The 21,088-nt window shown below is 36.2% G+C and overlaps 1 protein-coding gene across 14 annotated transcripts in view; it reads left to right on the top strand.

Annotated features, from left to right (window-relative positions):
• KLF12 (KLF transcription factor 12) overlaps positions 1–21,088 on the top strand; it is a 405,368-nt gene that overhangs the window by 294,724 nt on the left and 89,556 nt on the right. For all 14 annotated transcript variants that reach the window (XM_074378321.1, XM_074378322.1, XM_074378323.1 and 11 more), the window contains one exon: positions 2,682–2,817. In XM_074378321.1, coding sequence (XP_074234422.1) covers positions 2,682–2,817 — 136 coding nt within the window. The remainder of the gene's footprint in view (positions 1–2,681; positions 2,818–21,088) is intronic.

Raw genomic sequence — 21,088 nt, 5'->3', positions numbered from 1 at the left:
TCATTAAGATGTAAACATAACAGAATTCGGATGATCAGCCCTCACACCAGTTATCTGGCATCTTTCATCAGCCTGACTTTATCTTTCAGAGCCACATTGCTTATTGGTTAACTGCCTGTCTCTTCCTTGAGTTGTGTTACTTACCTATGAGCGCTGTGGTTGTCTTGATTAAAATGGGACCACCAGAACATTCTTTTTTCTTTGGCTGTTTGTTAATTTGGTGTCTTGGCAAAGGAGTCTCAGTGCGTGATGTTTTAAGAACTTTATATGTTAGATTGTAGATGTTTACAGGTGTAACACCACACACTACGTGATTTGGAAGCCTAGATAGGTCATTTTCTTGGCTGAATTTGAGTAGTTATGAACGACTCTTAAAGGAATCATTCTGTAATGGGATTGCCCTAAAGGAAACTATCTGTGAATTCTGGGGTGAGATGCCTGTATCATCCCTGTGTCCTGGGTTACTTGAGTGCTGATTGTCCATCTTTGCCTTCCACTCTGTGAGCTATTCATTATCTTTCCAGTACATTCATTTACTATAAGTTAGCCTGAGCCAGTTTCTGTTGCTTGCAGCCAAAATAAATTTTAAATGATCTGATGCTTTTCAGTGCCTTTGGAATGACAGAGTGCTTAAGTAGCTCTCTTGTTATTGGATGGTTCTAGAACTGGTTACTTTACAGAGTTTCTCCAACATCCACCTCTTAGGGAATCTTCTCTGGAGATCAGATGGAAAAGAAACAGTCTTACCATGTGGTACAAAGACAACATCCAAGCACTCTTAATGAGCGTCACAGCATAATTCCTGGCATTTGAGGAAGCAAGTGTTGTATTTGTGGAAGTTGTGAGTGCTGAGTCATGTGACAGTGAGTTGTTTTATTTGAGGATAGAACCAGCAAATATGGATAATCCAACATGTAATTTAATTTCTTTGCTAGTAACTTTGAACCTAGAACATAGTCATGCAATTGGAAGTCATCAGATATAACAACTTTGTGTTAAAACTCATAAATCTCTAGATTAGAGTTTCTCAACCTGGTGCTATGGACATTTTAGACTGGTTAATTCTTTGCCATGGGGGAGTGACTGTCCTGTGTATCGTGGGATATCTAGCAGCATCCTTGGCAGAAGCATCTTCCTCCCCTCAAGTTGTGACAAATTAGTTTGTCTCTAGACATTGCCAGATGTCTCTTGGGGGTCAGATTTGCCCTCACTAAAGGACCACTGCTTTAGATTACTTAAATTATATTCTCTTTCACTTAAGCAACATTTACCAAGCACTTCCTTTATTCAGAGTACATTTTGGTGTGTTTATACTTACAGGCAGGATGTATGTCAGGTACACTAGCACATAAAAGTTCCTTCCTAGCCAAGGTTAAGTTAGAAGCATGTCAAAACTCTCTATGTATATAGTTTTTCTACTCATGTTATAAATATTAGGTAGAATCATAAGAAATTGCCTTTTGTGGGTAAAAACAATGGGAAAATACCACGATTTCCCTGTGGAAATCTAACACATGATAAACCAAACACATGATAAACACTAACAAAAAAAAAAAAAAAAGATTTGAGGGAAAAAAATGAAATTGGAAATATACCCAAATGTCACTGTAACCGTGATTTTAAGTGCACTTTGCTTTTCTTTGCAACTAGTGGTGGTTTTAGAAATCTTAACATGGACAGGTTTGAAGAGCAGGACTCTGGTTCGAGCTGGCCGAGGGTTGAAGTCGTGAATTTTAACAATGCAATTATGTAGCTAGTGCTGCACATTTAACTTAGAAGGTATGCGTATTTGGTGCTTGAGGTGAGGGCTGATGGAAATTCCAGGCAGTGGATGCTAAAGCTGGTCTTGAGAAGAATGAGGTGGAAGTGAAATCTATTTTTTTTAATTTGCATTAATATGTTCAGTGTTGATGGTAATTCTCTCATTTGAAAGAATCAGATGGTCTCAATCAACAGAGATCAGAACATAGGGCTTTTTTCACTTTGGCAAGTTTGCAGTGGGAGGAGAATCTTTTCTAGAGATGCCTTTTTGGAAAATGAGATCAGGATGGAGACGAAGGGCGCTTTCCAGTGCCTAAGAATACATTTAGAATGCTGCTACTTCTGTCATTTTCCTGCACTCAGATCCACTTAGAGCAGCAGAGGATGGGAGACCAGGACTCACCGAAGTATGAAAAGTACCTAAACATTTATGTGAGTCTTGTAAACCTTGTTCTTCTTTCAGCTTACGATGAGCGCTATAAGCAACTACAGCCGTCTCTCCCTCCTGCTCCGCCTTCCGGGGAAAGTGCTAACGTGCAGCAAAATGACCAGAACTCTGGCAGCAGAAGCAGAAGCGAAGAGGCCAGAGGGTTGATCAGGAACTCACGAGCTACCTAATCAGCTTCTGACCCCTCAGAAGTTGGTAGTAGTATTTATGGGCTGTACAGGTTCTGTTCTGTCATCATCCCCTGAAACTACTGAGAGCTGATAGAGGTTTTGTAAATCAGACGGATGAGGGAAAAGAGCTAGTGAGCGCTCAGTACACACAATCCATCGCTTTCACTAACTCTCGGGATCACTGGAGAATTCCATGTGTGTGACATACACCGAAGAGACATTCCATGCTTGATGTTGGTCCAGGACAAGGTTAACTTTCTGCACACTAATTGTAATTCATTATATATGCCTTTTTTCCCCAGCACAAATGGACCCCCGAGGCCTATCTCCCAGACAGAGTAAAAGTGACAGTGATGATGATGACCTGCCAAATGTGACCTTAGATAGCGTTAATGAAACTGGATCTACGGCCCTTTCCATAGCCAGAGCAGTACAAGAGTAAGTATCACATTCTCAGGATGAAATAAGAATTGCCAAGGTGTTCAATGGATGATGGAAACAGTAGCATCTCCTGTTCCCCAGACATGTCATTCTAGCTCTGGTCGGGCGCACGTGTCAGCATCTTCCAGGTCGGCCTTGTGTTCTTTGGGAGGAGATTAGGGGAAACGTGGAGTGTTTTTGCATCATTGAAAATTTGTGTTTTGAACAGAAATGAGATTTCTTTGTTAATACTTCCCGCCTCTTCTCCTTTACTCTGAAAAAAAAATTGTTCTTTTTTAAATGTCACTATCCAATTATCATCATTATCATTAATCATATAGAACAGTCAAGAGAAATAAAGTGTGACAAGCATTATTGTCTTGTGTTGATAGGAGAGTACAGAGTAGCTTTTTTTGAAATTTTAAATTTGGAAGATAATATGTTACCCCTTTGAAAAATTCAAATCATATGTAATTTTTAAAGGGATCTTTTCCTCTCCTTTAACTGTGACTCAGGGTTAGATTTTAGCCCTTGTTTATTGAAAAGAGCAGCTTTTTCATCATTGTCAGTTTTGTGTCTAGAATTGAACTTATGACTAGTCCATGTATATTTTTTCTCTAGCATAATTTTTAATAATATAATCTTAAAGAAGAGGAGGATTTAAATTAAGCCACAGTTACTGCCGACACACAAGTTAATTAACATTTAAATGATCTTAGTTACCTCCCATATATTAATTATTTTTTCCCAAATATTGACTAAATGTCTACTCTGTTTCATGCATTTCGTCTTGAAATTTAAAAAAATAACTAGGGCATTTTAGAATTTAATGCGTGTGTGTGTGTGTGTTTGTAAAATGAATAATATATCTATGTTATGTAGGTAATATGTATAATATATTTACATTACATATGTGTGTGTATATACACAAATATATGTGATATAATAGAGGAAATAGGGTATAGTGAATCTACTGAAATTTGCAATCAAAGATTTGGATTTAAATTCACATTCAAGCTCTTAATAGCTGTGTGACTTCTGGCAAGTTAAATAACCACTCTGAGATGTTTCTTCATTTGTAGTAAGAAAGAATACTTACCTTACAGGACCATTATGAGAGCGTGATGAAGTTACAAAGCATAAAAAGTGAATTGCAAAGTTTTGACACATGGAAAGCTCAAGAAATGGTGAAATTAGTATTATTATTAGTGATTGTAGTAACAGTAATAGTAAGTGTGGAGGATAAGTCCATGACAACCAGAAAATACAAGTATTGCAAGTGTCATTATGCTGAGTTTACAAATGAAGACACCGAGGGTCAGAGAAGTCCAGTGACTTGTCCAAAGTCATAATAATAAGTGGCAACAAGACAAAGGTTAGGACTTCTAGCTCTTGAAACATATCTTTTTCTAAGAGTGCCTGTAATGTCTGTTACCAATCATTTTCTTCCACTGGAACATTTCTAAAAACACTTTTCTCTCCCATTTGTTCAAATAACTGGTTGTAGTAACTTAGATTCTCCAAGGCCAACATTAACCCACGGCAGGCTTGGCTCTGAGTCAGAGGGTTGGCTGAAACCCTGTTTAAGGGCAGGCGTGCCACATCGCCGGTCCAGTGGTCAGCCTAGCCCTTGTGGTTTCGTGAGAGCTGAATCTTAAGATCAAAGATTCCATGTTCTTACCTGTAAAATGAGGCTAAATGATGACAAGGTTTGATTCTGAGGTAAATCATAAGTTTCGTAGACATTCTAATCACATTGTTTTCCTGCATCATTATAATACATATATAATTCATGGGTGCATGTGTTATAGATATGTGCTTCTTTTAATTCAAACTTTAAAGTTTGGCACTGTGATGACTAACATCTAAATTATGCTTATTCCATTTCGAGTTTCTATAGCAAATAATGGTCTTAACTTCTTAAATATAACCATTTTTGTGCTTTTAATATTACATGCTGATAATATCATATTATATTTTAATGTGAAACTTAATAGCAACCTCAAGACCGGAGCTTTATTTTCAACATAAGCTCTCCGGTTGGCATTGTGAAAACATTTGCAAACCACGATGTTTTGTTCTAACCATGCGTATTCCTGCCTTTATGACTGTTACAAAAGTTGCGTGTGTATCTAGGGAAATGCCAGATTCATTATTCATGTGAGTGTTTTCATTAAACGATTAGTAAAGAATACTGAGCTGTCACTTGGGAAGCCCTAGTATGCCAGGACCCATCAATAGTTAATTAACCATCACTCAGGATGGAGTTTGTGTGTGTAAACACTGAGAAGTGCTAAGATGCTGTTAGATGAAGCGAACAGAGTGTTCTGCAGAGACCTCTGAAATACAGGTCTATTTCAAAACTTACAAACTATTGAGGAAAATTTTATTCTGGGACAAATAAATATATAATCCATGTTAAAGAATTTAAAAAAAGAAAATCTGTGCTTAGATTTACCCCAAATTAACTCTCAGTGAACATGTCTTTCTGCTCTCCTGTTCACTTCTCTTTGATTTTTTAATGCATGTCTCTGTTTCACTATTAATTTTTCTTTCCTCTTTCTCTTTTTGACTTTGGATCATGATGCCTTCTGTGAACTCCAAAGCTGTCAAACAAACAAAAATACCAGTATGCCGTGTTCAATAAAACAATGCATTAAATAATAAAAGGATAGAACAACATCTTGGCACAGGCAAGATGAGAGAATTTCAAAAGACGTCTGTGGGTCTATTTCTGGCATTGCAGAACTTTGCTAAGAGTGAGAGTGAGAAGGATGTCTCCAGGTAGAGAGGTGATGGAATCAAGAGCTTATATGTATGTACAAAAGAGGTAGCACATTTTAAAAGCTCTGGGCAAGCAATACACATGTGTCTCTCCAATTAAAGCCATGGTTTAAGAAGGATTCATAGGTGTGCGTCTTACCCCACTGGCCACCAGTGCAGTATCAAGGAAGAGAAAGGGAAAGATGAGACAAGGGGAAAGCAGGGGAAACCAAGGGATGAAACTGCCTGGTCCTAGGCCAGCCCTTAGAACAAGATGCTAACCCACAAGGTAAATATCTCCAACCCGAATCTCTTCTTTGTCTCCTTTCCCATTTAGGCTCATGCAATCATCATCGTAGTTTGAGTTTTTAATTAGGTGGCTTACCTTATTGACATCTTTAGTATATTTATGTAGCATAAACCTTAATATGCTAGTAAGTGTTTTTTCTAAATGTTTGGTATTATGCATTTTACCAATTTTTAAAGTACACTTTTACTAAATCTTTGGTTCAAGAAATTTCCCTTTGATTTGAAATGCAGAAGTTGTTAGCCAAAATTGTAACCCCCCCAAATATATTCAGCTATCCCTGTCTTTAAAAAAAGAACACTGCTTCACAAAACAATTGTGAATTCTGGAAATGAAGAGTCATATCTTTATTACATTTTCACTTAGATGCTCTTTGAAAAGAGCAGCAACTGGAGTTCACCTCGATCTGAATAGATTTTTGTAGTGAGGCTCCTGAACTATGCGTGAACCCATCATTTCAGCCATTGTCATTGATTCACTTGCTTCCTATTTATCAGCTCAGCATCAGTGAATTCAGATAAATGGGAAGAATTGGCCACAGAGAGGCCCACAGACAAGCTCTACCCTTTTTGTATTTCAATTGTAGAGATACTGTCCGAGTCAGAAACCATGTATTCAGTAATTCTGACAAAGCCGACTTCCAGCAATTCATAGAACATCTGTTTTGCTTTGGTCTGGGTTTTTTTTTCCTCCCCTCTGACGCTAAAATAGGGTCATTACCCTTAACTACTTGACAAACATAATTATGAAATAAGTGTTTGGAAAAAGAGAGGTACAGGCGCATGATTAGAGCAGATTATTGTAATTAACTCTAACCGTAGGCAAAACAATGATATTTTTTCAATAGGTAAAATTTGGCTCTCTTACCCAGAGCCTCTAATTTCTGTACCCCTTTTTCTTCTTTTCCTCTAATTCCAAGCATTCATCCTCCTCATTTGTTGATGCAAGCAGAATAATCAACTTCCTTCAAACTAAAGTGTAAATGAATAAGAATATCTGAAAGAGGGCTCTGCTTAGAGGGATGTCTGTTCAACCAGGAACAAGCCTTAAACTGAAAGAATACAGATCTCTAGATATGTATGAGCTATGATACTTTGGGTAAGAGTGAAGCATGGAAGAGTAGAGTACGAGGTGGGGAAAGCAAATGATGATGTGAAGGAGTTGGACCTGTTTTTCTCAGTGTTCAGTTCTTGCAGAATTGGTGAATGCAAGTGCTTGTTTAACTTACACCGTATCTGAGTACTCTGCCCTCTCTGATCTTGATTATAACTCTCAGAGGGAAAGAAAAATCAACTAAATTAGTAGCATTAGTAACTTCTTGCTTTGACCAGCATCCCTGATATTTGCACCTGTTAAAAGGATGTGCTTTTTAAATTGTTCCTTGTCAGTTACATTTAAGTTAATTAAAACACCGCTTTCCTCCTCCTGTTTTTATTATATTCCTCATGTGAAGTGCCCTTCTTCTTAAAGGAAAACAGTTTGTAAATTCTGGAAATGAAGAGTTATATCTTTATTAGGTTTTCACTTAGATGCTCTTTGAAGGAACAGATACGGTAGCAAGTTGGGTATTCAGTTGCTTCCTTCAGATTCTCTTGCTGCTTCAGACACCATGATTCTTATTTTAGAAAACTGCATGTAATGATCAAAGAAGGGTGAGAAATCTTGGAGGATTTGGGGTTTGGGGGATTTTTTAAAATTTTTCCTTATTTAAAGATTCTCAATCCTTGTTTCCGACTCTCCGTGTGTATGACCATGTTAATGTCTTTTAAATTACAGTAGAGAAGATACGGAAGAAAGAGAACACAAAAGAATTGTAACTGCCTACTTTTTGGCAGATTCTTTGAAAACTCATGTAGTTTTCATTTAATTTGCCCTATTTTCCCATTTTTATGCACAGATAAAGGAACAGAAGCCCAGATATGTTTACTCTATCCCCAGAGGTCCTCCAGCTGGTAATTTTCAAGGCTTATATTGAAATCAAAGTTTGTCTGACTCTAAACGCATATTCCTTTATGAAGGCAGCTTCTGTTTTTATATTGTGGCTTTAAAATCTCTAAACCATAACTATCTAAAATTAGCAAAGTTTTTTGAGCCTTGAATCTCAATAAGGATATAACTTTTATGAAATAATATCAGATTTTCCTCCTCTTTACTACTCATTGTTACTTTAAATATAATCTGATTTAGGGGGAAATAATTCTACCAAATACCATCTCAGAAATTTTTTTTTAAAAGTTATTCCGAGGAGAAAAGTACAGCTCAGTGGTAGAGTGCATGTCTAGCATGCAAGAGGTCCTGGATTCAGTCCCCAGTACCTCCACTAAGAAATAAATAAATAATCCTAATTACCTCCCCCCCAAAAAAGTATTCTGCTTCTTTAGATCACATACAACATTATATTGATATGCAAAAAATATATAAATATCTTAGAGTGTTCTTTATATAAACTTCACTGTTGCTATTATTTTAAGAAAGTGTTTTAGTAATAACATAGGCACTAACCTTGCCAAACCCACAAAATAAACATCCTTTTTAGAATTGCTTTCTGTTAATCTATAAAAGGCAGAGTTTGTCCAGGGGTTGACATGGCACTGTGTCATCTTCTTTTGCACCCCTTGCCTGGAAGACTTGAGAGTATTTAGATCAACACACATGCCTCTTCCCTTGACTGCCAATTAAAATGAAACCCACCTGACTGTGCCCAGAGAAGAAGCCAGAGAGCTCAGAATGTCCTATAATTTCAGTTTTTCTTCTGAAATCTTTTCCCAGATTCTTGCTTCATTAAAAGAGGCTGGGTTTTTTGGGTTTTGGTTTTTTTTTCATTTTATAAGCCTAATGTGTTTGGAATGCCTTCGCATTCCTACTTCATGTGTTACCAAAGAAATAGCTTTCATTCAGACCTGTGGTTGGAAGTCTAGCTCTCTAATAGACTAATAATAGACACCATGGCTGATGCTGGCTACTGCTGATGGGTAAATCTGAGAGACGTTTGCTCTCTGGCTAGAGAGATAAACACTTTTACATTGCTCTTCTCCTAAAGAAGGTCAGAAAAGCTACTGATTTTCTAGGAATTAACATAGATAAAACCTAAAGTGTGTACTTAGCCTTCATCAGCCCAACATTCTTGCAAGATTAAAAATAAATAAATAAATAAAAATAAAAAGTAATGATCACTGAATAACTCAGTCCCTGGGTATTAAATAGCAAGATGAAGACTGTATACCCATATACAGTCACTTTTATCTGCTTTGATAGGACAGTGTTTGTCCCTCTTAAAATTAAGAAAAGTGTGATGAGTTTTTGAGACTCATTTGATATTTGAACTGTTTTGTGAATTAGAAAATTAAGTCATGTAGTCATTCGGTGAATAATTAATTCGTTTATTCAACCCTGTCTTACATGCTGGGGATACAGGTTGAATGATTCATGGTACCTGACCACAAGGAGCATGGATTCAAAATATATGAGGCGAATTAAAGCACAATGGGATAAAAGCGTGAAGGGCTGCAGTGATGGGGGTGGGGACACGTAGCACAGTCGGGAATAGGGGAGAGTGTTGACATGTGGTAGCGGTGTGTAAGTTCCTAGTGTCGGGTGTGGAAGTGAGTGTGGCGGAGACCTGGGAGAGGAAGCTCCTTGGAGAGGTGGGTAGGGACCTGATTAAGAAGAATGAATTTATTCTGTAGACAGTGGGAAACATCAGTAGGTTTTAAATGGGAATGGCATCATCAACTTTGTGTTTTACAGACAGCAGTCTCAAGGAAGCTGGGTATGGTTGTGTGGGTTGAACACTGTATGTCCCAAAGTGTGCCACTGACAGCAATGTGGATATGAACAGTGCTGCCTAGATGTTCATAACTTCCATGGTTAGATATCGGAGCTTGTAGTATAAAGATACATATAAAGATCTTTATATATGTGCATATGTGCATGCACATATATGTGTAAATGTATAGACACTTCCCTGCCTGTACATATGAGACTCTCCAATATGTCGAGCTGCTCAGAGGGCAGTTAAGATGTCTGAGTCCTCTATGTATCTCCCAGGCTGCCAGCAGAGTCCCTGGCCAGGTACTTTTTAAACACTAGAACAGCACTGGTGAAGACAAAATCACCAATTTCATGGTGCTTATATTCTAGTGGAGCGGGTGGGAGGAGACAGACAGTAAACACATAATACCTCTGAAGAAGGTAAGTGCCATGGAGGTAAGGGAAGCCGGGATATGGGTGCTGGGCGGGGTGGAGATGGTGTAGACAGTGTTTACTGTTTCATAAAAGGCATTTCAAGAACTCTCTGATCAGATTATATGTTTGGAGAGACCTAAAGAAATATGAGGTCAAGTCAGAAGGGTATCTAAAGGAACAGCACTCCAGGCAGAGGGAATAGCAAGTGCAGAGATTCTCAGGTGGGAATATTCTGGAATGAATAAATAAACTCTCTAACCAACTAGAGAACATTAACTAGAATTCCTTAATTTTATAGAAGAAACTGAGCTCCGTGGATGCCAGCTCATCATTCTAGTGTCACCTCCCTGGGAAATAGGAGCCAGGACTGAGTCTCTTTATCCACTCTCATACTTCTTCCTCTATGCTGTGATAAAAGCCTTTTTTTCCTAAGGGAATCTGCAATTATTTAACCAAAACAAAATTCAGAAGACAAAAAATAAAGGCAAAAGAGGGTTTTTTTATTTCAAAACATTTAGTTACTTTGTACTTACTTCTTTTTGGCCTGGGTTCTTGAAATCTAATTTTGTATCCCCAGATGAGTCAAGATTTCTATTATCCTAGAAAGTTTTTAATATATTATTACTGAATCTTCTAAGCTCCATTAGTACTTTTTCCCTAAAAATGATACAACTGTAGTTCCAAGTGAGAGCTTGTCCTCAGAATTTTTTATGCATGTGTCTTTATGATCATTAAGAGGTAAAATAAAATGAAAGGCACCATATATGAAAGCTGCTTTGAGAGTTATTTATGTCTCATCTCTATGGTAGGCATTTTATACACTATGCATAATGCTAACCAATGAGTTTGCATTGTTAACCTCCGCCTCCACCTGAACATCTTCTTTTGATATACTACAGATGTAAACATAATTTTTTATTGTTTCTAACCACTTGGAAATGATTGTTAACTTGATTTGTTTTTTTAAAATGCCATTCCTCATTCTAATAATGATTTATTACTTCTCAGTGACAATTTAAAAATAGATACTAAACTTTTTAAAGCCAAACTTTGTGTTGTTAATTTTATTAAGTAGAGGATTCCGAAGTTACAGATAGAATGGATGAGCCACTTTTATTTGAGAGTGACTGCTTATTTTTGCTACTTTTATGTTTTAAAAAGTTTTAGGTGGGGAGGGTATAGCTCAAGCGGTAGAACACATGCTTAGCATGCACGAGGTCCTGGGTTCAATCCCCAGTACCTCTTCTAAGAATAAATAAATAAGTAAACCTAATTATCTCCCCCCACCAAAAATTTCAGTACTAGTAATTACTAAGATGACTCATAATTTAAAATATGGTGGTATTTCATGTGGTCATACAATATACTCCAGACTGACTGCTAGAGTTAACTTGCTTTCAGTTGTTTGACGTACTTCATGTGAGATCTTTGTGTAACTCTTTTCTTGCTGTATGTTTTATTTGTGTACACCATTTATGTTTGTCATGTATCTATTCTTAATGGGTGTAACTAGTGAGTATAGGTAGTCCTTTCTCATGCATTTTTGATGTGTGTTGACATAGATACTCGATGATAATGTTGAAATATTAATGTTTGGCTACGAGTTCCCAGAACTATTCATCACTCTTTCATTTATTAATATAGTCAGAGAGAGTACGCATGATAGAAAACCATCCTGTAATATATTTGAAATTAACTCAATTCACCAGGATATAATCTCTTCTATTTTCAGTCAAATGCTCTAGACACTCTCTCTTCTTATTACTCTTCATGAGTTATAGCCATTATACCATAATTTTCCTTCACTTTATGGCACTCGTCCATACTTGAGTCTCATTGAATACAATTACTTACATGCATCACATGAACGTCAAAAATTGAAGGATACGTTTTCATGGAGAACCTGCTGCTGTGTAGAAAAAGATGCCTTTGATCGGAGTGAATCTTACCAGGTTGACATTTTCCCATGATAACTGTGCCACCTGTTTCCATAATTCCAAAGTTGAGAGTCGCCACCCAGTTGAAATCTAGTACATCAGGCATCACGGCTTATCCTAAAAATTAAATCCCAAACTGTGTGCAGTTTGTGTAGTAAAAATGCCAGCAAATTTCTAAACTTATTTCTGATTAATTCTCTGAAAAAGTCACGGGGGGGGAAAGGATTCTAAACTTTAAACTATAAAATAAAATTAATTCTATCAAAGTGTAGTTTCAGAATTATCTGATATATCATTAGTATTATTTCACCTCTAATTATGGGGAAGCAAATCTAATATATGAAAACTGAAGCTTTGACTTAATTTTAAAGTAATTATATATTCTTAGCTAAAATGATCATTTTATCAACTTAATTTTTAATATTAGACTGAGTCGAATAACGTTTCTAGGTACAACTTTGTATCTTTTTTGATAATTTGAGGAAAATTCTTTCTATTTACCTGCCTATGTACATATCCTTTCAAATATTGGTTAATGTTACTTTTGGTTGCAAATAACAATAAATCTTATTAGAGAGCTTAAACGTGGAATTACTTTTCTAATATAATAAGAAGTCCAGGACAGATTGATGGAGTGTCCTAAGGTTTGTCCTCAGGTTATATGAAGTGTGACGCATCTCCCGCTATCCTGTCCTTATAATAGTCAGAAAGGAAGGAGTACAAACCAAACACACCAGCAGAACATGCCAGCCAGCTGTGTCACTTGTAAAAAGCTTTCCCAGGAAACCCACCATGTGACTTCTGCTTACATCTCACTGCCCAAAACTGGTTTATATGTTCCCAGTTATTGGAACATGGCTAAGAAAAAGAAAAAAATGGACAGGACTGATTCAGTTAACTAACAATGTCTGCCACCAAACTTAAAGTTTAATTTATTACTTAAGAAAAATGTGTCACCTCCCCAAATTCAATATCAAGGCATTTTTTAAAAAAAATTAGTCTTGTATTACCATTAGAAAGTGGTGTAGCCAGTCACTTGGAACCTCCGTGGCACACCACCATACAACATTTGCTTCTTTTCTGTGCATCAGCTGGTCATTTGGAACAGGTCTCTAGGTTATTAGAGTAGCTGTGTTCACTCATTTTATCCACGGGACAATCCATGGCATGCATATCTCACAGCAGTGGTTAGAGCAAAGAGGGCAAGCCCTAGTGTACAAACAGATTTTAAGGCTTTGCTCACATCCACTCATCTGCCAACATCAAGTCACATGACCATGCCCAGCATCCATGGGATGGGGAAATCTATTCCTCCCATGGAGATGGGAAGCTTGAGGAGAGGGTTGACTCATGTACTAGTATTTTCAGAAAGAACTACTGTTGTTTATATAAGCAATTGAAATTAATTTACCTATTTTTGAAATCTCATTTTCTAAGTTTTAGTCAATTTTTGTCCTGTTCTCATGAAATTTCAGGATGGCTCTGATAGATCTCACAAATTCTTTTTTCTGTATCTACTTAGTGATGTATTTTTTTAAATCAAGAATAACAAGTACATTTATTGAGTCTTGATATCTGGATTTTGTAGTGTAAACTCTTACCTCCAAGGTTTATAGTCTCAGAAATGTTTTATTTTGCTAGGTATAATAGTGTTGTTAGTAAAATGTAGCGCTTCGCGAGAGGCTGATTCTAGCTGGATAAGCAGAATCTGTGAAATGTAGTTATGTTCTATCTCTAACTCAAATTAACATGGATTAACCTCTTATGTTACACAAAATGACAAAAAGATAACATCAGCCATTGTGCCTTTTCCCGTAATTTCTGGAAGGAGATAGCTATGGGATATGATAGTGACAAAACATAAAACATAAAATTGAAGCTACTATACAGATAATTGAAAATAAAATCCTTGAGCTAAAATTTCATGACCTTTCAGCAAAAAGTGTTTTGGTCTTCATTTCTACATCCATCGTCCAATTTGTTCTGTGTGTCTAATCACTATTACAAGTCAGAGAAAATATGGAATTGATTCTTGTGGTTTCCGTTTTCTAATGCAAATATAGAACTCATCTTAAACTGCACATTTAGAGAAAGTTTTCCTGTTATATGATAGTAAAATGCAAACAAGGAAATCGATCAGGAAAAAAAATATAAATGACTGTCTTAAAATCAGTAGATTAAAATACCTTGTTAACTTGTATTGGGTAGGTTACACTGTGGGGTTAAAATACTAACTTTTCACTACAGTTTTTTTATGTGGCTTATTATTCAAGTAAAGTCAGCAGACCAGTAAAGGTTTTAGAATGTGAGAATATCCAGCAAAATTAGAAATTGTCAAGAAAACAAACAAAAAAAGAGTTGTTGAATTAAAAGCATGTGATCTCTTTACATACTGAAATCAACCTGTTTGTTTAAATATATATATATTTTTAAATATAATTGGCTTTTTACTCCTACATTTTTACCCAAGCTTCCAGATTGACAGCTACTTTGAAAACAATTATGAAGTTTCATAAATCTTGCCATAGTATATCTTTAATAGATCAAGATCACCCTAATATTTTAAAAGGGATTGCATGATAAATTATTAGTCATGAAAATGAGTAACAAATTGGTCACATGCCCAAAAAAATCAGGAAGAATATTTCGTAAGTTACTGAAGCACTTCGGACACGAGCACCTCTGGGCCTGGGCCAGGGCTCCGGTGTTGTCTTTTGAGTAACAGTAACCCTAAGTGTAGTATTAAAAATGTAGCGCTTTTAAGTATCAGATTATTTTTATGACGTATCTCACAGTGTTCCTTAATATAACAGTGAGTGAATTATCTCATTTTACACATGAGGACAGTAAGACTCAGTTAAGGGATTTCAGAGGCATCACAGAACTGATGAGGAGTGATACTCACGACACGCAATCAGACATAATTTTCCTCTACATGTTAGAAGTGCTCTTTCCCACATTCTGCCTTGAAGGGAAAGGACTTAGGACGATTTATCTTTAAAAGGAGTAATTGATACTTTTGGTGATAACTATACTCTAAAGGATAAGATAAAGGCAGAAGGAATGGCCATGCCTTTGAACTGAGGAATGTAATTGAGAGGAGTGGGTGGAGGTGTTTGATATAATGGTGAACTTAAAAATGGAGCCTTCCTTCAGCATTGGATCTGGCACTGGAGCTGATTAGAGAAGACTGGAAGCACAGAAAGGAAGTCATTGGCGTAAGAAAGATTATTGAGACTTATATGAGCTATTTACATACAATAAAACATCCTTATTTTAAGAATACAGTTCAAAGGGTTTTTAACAATTGTATATACAGTCATTCGTTGGTATCCATGGGGATTGTTTCCATGACTCCCAAGGATACCAAAATCCAGAATACTCAAGTCCCTTATATAAAATGGCTTAGTATTTGCATATAAGCTATATAGCATCCTCCCATATGCTTACTTTAAATCTCTGGGTTACTTATAATACTAAATGCTATGTAAATATTATGCAAATAGCTGTAAATACAGTGTAAATATTATGCAAATAGCTGTAAATACAGTGTAAATATTATATAAATAGTTACCAACTCCAGGCAGACTTAAATTTTGCTTTTTGGAACTTACTGGAATTTTATTTTGAGTATTTGGAATCCACAGTTGGGTTGATGAGTCCACAGATATGGAACCCACGGATGGGCGGGAGGGGCGACTGTACTTGTACACCTGTAACCCAAATCAAGATATAGAACCTTTCCATCACCCAAAAAGTAAGTTGCCTTCAACCGCTGCACCACCACCCCCGTAAGTCACTTCCTAACCCCTAACCAGCTACTTCCTGCTGTCACCGTGGATTAGTTCTAGACCATCATTTATGAAATCATATACTACATACTCTTTTGTTTCAGTCTCCTTTCACTCAACATGATGCTTTTAGATTCTTGCATGTTGTTACATTGTGAAATAGTATTCCATTATGTGGATGTAATATACTTTATTGTTTCACTCATTGATGAACATTTGGGTTGTTTCCAGTTGGGGGCTGTTATATGAAGGCTGTATGAACATTCTGTGCACCTCTTCTGTGGACATATGTTTTCATGTCTCTTGGGTATCTACCTAGGTGGGGAATTGCTGGATCAAGGGAAGATGTATGTCTATCTTTATGAGAAACTACTTAACAGTTTTCCAAAGTGTTTGTATCCTTTTACATTCTCACCAGCATCCAAGGGTTCCAGTGTCTCCACATCCCCATCTACCTTTGGTATTCATAATCTTTTTTTCAAGGCATTCTACTGATTGCTTAATCTTTAAAATAAGATCTACTCAATTCTTCCATGTAAGGAACAGGATGTCAAGGATCCAGTTTTAGAGGAAGACCCACAGTGAGGATACAGAAGAAGGAGGGAAAGTTAATCAAAAGCTCAGAGGGGCTAAGAGAAGCATCAAGAAAATAGGGAAGAGTGATTTGCAACCAGGTCCTGTCCCTCTGAGGTTTCAGGAGAGTGAAAAATGAGAAGTCTGATCAATTTAGCACAAAATGGACTTGAGACAGTACAGAACTAGTTGAGTTGTGAAAAGGCCATATAAGCCTGGGTGCAGCGGGTTAATAGGAAGGAATCATGAGTGCTGAAGGGGTAGGAACCTAAGATTTGAAGAAGCAAATGTAGACACGTGATTGAGAGGAATATGAGAAAAATCAGCTGATAGCCAGAAAAGGGATGTTCATTTGTATAGACTAAAGAGTGACCCAGAGTGAAAAGAAAGCTTGGGACTGTTATTCAAATAATTGTGTTTGGGGGAAAAAAAACCTTTAATTACAACATGTTTCTTTTCTGACTATATAAAATAAACTTAATTATCTGATAATTATCTGGATAAATCAACATAGGTAGCAATTGTGAATTTTTAGCTATTCCAAATACACTGATTAAAGGCCCAATATGTGCAGAGCTATTTGTGTCTCCTCCTCCGCATTTTCATTCTAGGTTCATCTTTGTCTTCTCATCCACTTGAACTTAGAAATTCTCCTTCCTTTGCTCTCTCAGCTTCAAACAGGAATAAGTATTTGTAAACTTTAAACCCAAAATGTAGGTTGGGTCTGGGTTCATTCCGATGAGAAAATAAGAAGCTTTTCTTTAGTATTAGCTCCTCCATTTGCTGGCTCCCTAATATTTTATAACTCTCTAACCTCCTCATTTCTTACTGTTTAGAGATAGAGTCTCTTAAGTACTCTCTAGATTTCTGTGCTTGTAACATGCTCAGGAACTGTGGTTGCCTCTTCAGATTGTGTAACTAAAATTATAAAGTCAGAATTGCAAACCAGCATTACTGATTCATCCAGATACTCTTGCCAGATCATTTGAGTGACTGCATTGTTCCACATAATGACACGACAGACATCAGAAGGAAATACTTCATTCTTACACTTCACTCATTCGGCGCTCACCAAACATCTGCTGCGTGTAAGACACTATGCTCGGCTGTGTGGAGGAGACCAGTAGAGAATGTCCTCTCTAATGTGCCAAGAGCAACTTCATTTTCTGTCCACTATGTTATCTAGGATATTTGTACTCAGAGAAAATTTCCGGTGAGCTTAAGTTTTTCGCACATTGCAATACTTTGTTATCTTTCATGGAAGCTCGCGTTTCTTAAGCATTGACTGTACTTGCTAGGAAATCACTAGTCATTGTGGAAGGTCTGCATGGGTCAGGCAAACCCATCTTTATCACAGGGGAAAAAAAGGATTCAAGGTTGTTTCAAATGCCTTCCCAAATTCAGAGAGAAAAAAGCATCCATATCCCCTTTATAGCAAGTCCAGTGTTTGTAAAGCCCATTCTTTGTTGATTATGAAACCAGTTAAGAGAAACAGATCAGGGCAGTACTAACTTGGCTCTCGGTGGAAGGCAGAAAGGCCAAAGGTGCATGGTAGGCAGTGCAGAGCACAGGGTTGTAAGCAATCGAAAAAATTTGCTAATCTCATAGTTTTTTAATTTTGTGAGCTAATTAAAAAGATAAACCCTGTATAGGACAGGTTAATCTAAGGATTCCGTCAGGATCCTTGCACTCTACTCACATCATTTAAAGAAAAGTATGGGGAATTGATGATGGTGCAAAGGTCAGAATGATAACACTGACAAGTTGGAAGAGTTAAAGTTTTTGAAATTGTTTCATCAGAAAAAGGGGAACTTGAGGATGTTTTCAAAGTTAGGTTTAAATAAATTGAACATTATCAGAAAGCAAGCAGGCTTGAACTGTGTTTGAATTGCGATATATATAGAATAAGGACTTCACATAGATGCATATGTTTTCTTTACCGAAATATATTCATAGATGTGTATAACTATGTACCTGCAACTTTTTAGAAGGCTATTCCAATATGTTGCAAAGAATCTCATTTTTAAAGGTGACTGGAGAAGCTGGTTTAGCTCCACCGTCAAGCAGTCAATTTAGAATATGTCACCTAACCTCTGTGGACCTTTCTTTTTTTCTAACCAGAAAACAAAGGGTTTGGACTAAATTATCTGTCAAGTCCTGTTCAGGTCTCCTATGTACTGAGTCAGTGATTTATTAACGTACTTGAAAGACCTGAGCCCTCCTGGGTAAATAGAACCTCTGTAACCATCCAGGATCTTCTGCCATTTAATCATGTGGTTCCAAGTTTATGTTTCTGCTCTACGGTTATTATGCATGATGACTATGTCTGGAATAAGAGCTTCACCTTAAGTCGAAGAGCACGTGGTTGAGCACAATTTGATTCACATTTATATATTTGTTCTTTAATAATCAATTACTTGAATTTAATTAAGTCAGAGTTTGGAATTTAGAATTTTAGAAATAAAACTTAAGATTTAGTTTACTGATAATAGGTGATTTATAAGAGATACAATAAAAAATATCAAGAACTCATTTTACATATGAAAAATATTAATCCTGAAGACAACAGTTGTTTAGGAAAGGAGTCCTAATCCAGGAAATGTATTCTGATCATGTCTCCAAGCTTATTCACTGCTATTGTGGGTTCACAGAAGGCCTACATAACTCTTAGAATGAGAAGATAAGTGGCTAGTGTCAAAAAAGTTCCTTTGATAATGTTTTTCAAGATGGTACCTATAGAATCCTCGATTTTAAATGGTTAAAGTTTAATTTAATGAATTTCAATGATTTTTAAAATTGTGATTATAACACAATCACGCATAGGAGAGTTGCCTATCAACATTTTACAAACTTGGAGTCTATAATTGCATTAATTTGTACTACCATATTATCTTATTTTAGGGGCAGATTACAACACAGATCTCCTGCCAACTCTATTTTTTTGTTTAAAAATCCTGCAAATGCATTTCTTGAGGTGGTGCATGCAAGAACTTGGCCCAGTGCTTGTAATGCAGTAAAACCTCAATAAATATTAGTTGCTGCTGCTTCCTGTTAGGACTTTTTATTACATACCGCTGGTTATAAAGGTTGTCACTTTGCACAAATTCTTTTCAAATTCATGTCTACAGATGTCCACTCACATAAAATTGCACAGCTGAGTACATTACTAAAGCACACATGTGCCAGACTCAGTTAAACATCAGACAGAGTCAGGCACATGTGTTCAACACGTGCCCTCACCGTGGCCTAGTGGTCACATGTATCAAGTGAATCATTATAGCATGTGTGGCCGAGGTCATAGATTAGAAATTTATTAGAAACATATTAGAAATATACCAGAAATTTATTAGAAATATATTAGAACTATACTAGAAGTTTATTAGAAATATATTAGAAATTTTGATTCTTATTTTCTAACTCTAATAATAATGATAAACAATATACACGTTCTTGAGACATTTTTATTAACTTTGAAACAAAAATTTCCATGACTGTTTTTCAGGCTTCAGGGTCATTGTTTAATTCTTAAGATGACATGTACCTTGTTAATTATATGGATCTTAAGTGTACAGCCCAGTGATGAACACACTGGTGTGACCTCCATGTAGATCAAAATATAGAATAGGTTTCTTACATCCTTCTATCAATAATGATTTAAATTATTTGAGTCCTTCTCCACCCAGTGAAAGTCTAAATTACTCTAATACAAGGATTCTGAGATGGCAAAATGGCCTGTTAAACAGTGTGACCATTTTTAACTATTAATTTCACTGGTTCCAGAGTCTGTTACACTCCCTAATTGAAACAAAATACAAGATAATTTGGATGCTACCTTTGGTCTTAGAAAAACCCTCATATTTTAGTACTTATCAAAATACATTATTATTCCTTTCATATTCATGTCATAATAATTAAGAATTTCCATTTATAAAATTATTATAGCTACATAATGCTTTTATTTCTTTTATGTTTTGAGACTCTGTGTTCAATTTCGTTGTAAAACAACTTCTTGTAGAACTAGCAGTTTTCACCTAAGATGTGGATACAAATTGGTGACTTAGGACTCACTGTTATGTTGTAATCAATTGAAGGTATGGAGTTGCAGTTACGTGTCTGGAAATGTCATAACCTGCTGTCTGTCCCATAGCCTTCGCGAGTGACTTTCAAAATCTGGGTTTATCGCATCTTTCTTCTTGTGTCTGTATGACTATATATATAAATGTGGGAATTACATATCTATGAACTTTGGAGGAAAAGCAGTTAAAAACAACTGATTTAGGTCAGTGGCTTGCCATTTTTAGTGTGTTCTACCAACCAAGAGAGCATATTGGAGGAATAATTTTTTTTCAATGTACTGAATTCTTATTGATTATTTTTGATAGTTTCTGTCTTTTTATAGTATTTGTATGCATTTAAATTTTTTTATAGTTATTTTTTATTGAAGTAGAGTTGATTTACAGTGTTAGTTTCAGGTGTACAGCAAAGCAATTCAGTTATACATATACATACAAATATAAGCATTTTTTTTCAGATTATCTTCCATTACAGCTCATTACAAGAAACTGAATATAGTTCCCTGTGCTACACAGTAGGTCCTCGTTTTTAATCTATTTTATATGTAGTAATATATATTTATTAATCCCAAACTCCTAATCTCTTTCTCTTGCACTCTTTCCCCTCTGATAACCACAGTTTGTTTTCTATGCTGTGGGGAATAATTTTTGAGACTACTC

Source organism: Camelus bactrianus, chromosome 14 (assembly GCF_048773025.1).
Source record: "Camelus bactrianus isolate YW-2024 breed Bactrian camel chromosome 14, ASM4877302v1, whole genome shotgun sequence".
In the NCBI taxonomy this organism is placed as follows: domain Eukaryota; kingdom Metazoa; phylum Chordata; class Mammalia; order Artiodactyla; family Camelidae; genus Camelus; species Camelus bactrianus.
Note: the sequence above shows the minus strand (reverse complement) of the source record. Positions and strands in the feature narration are given on the sequence as shown.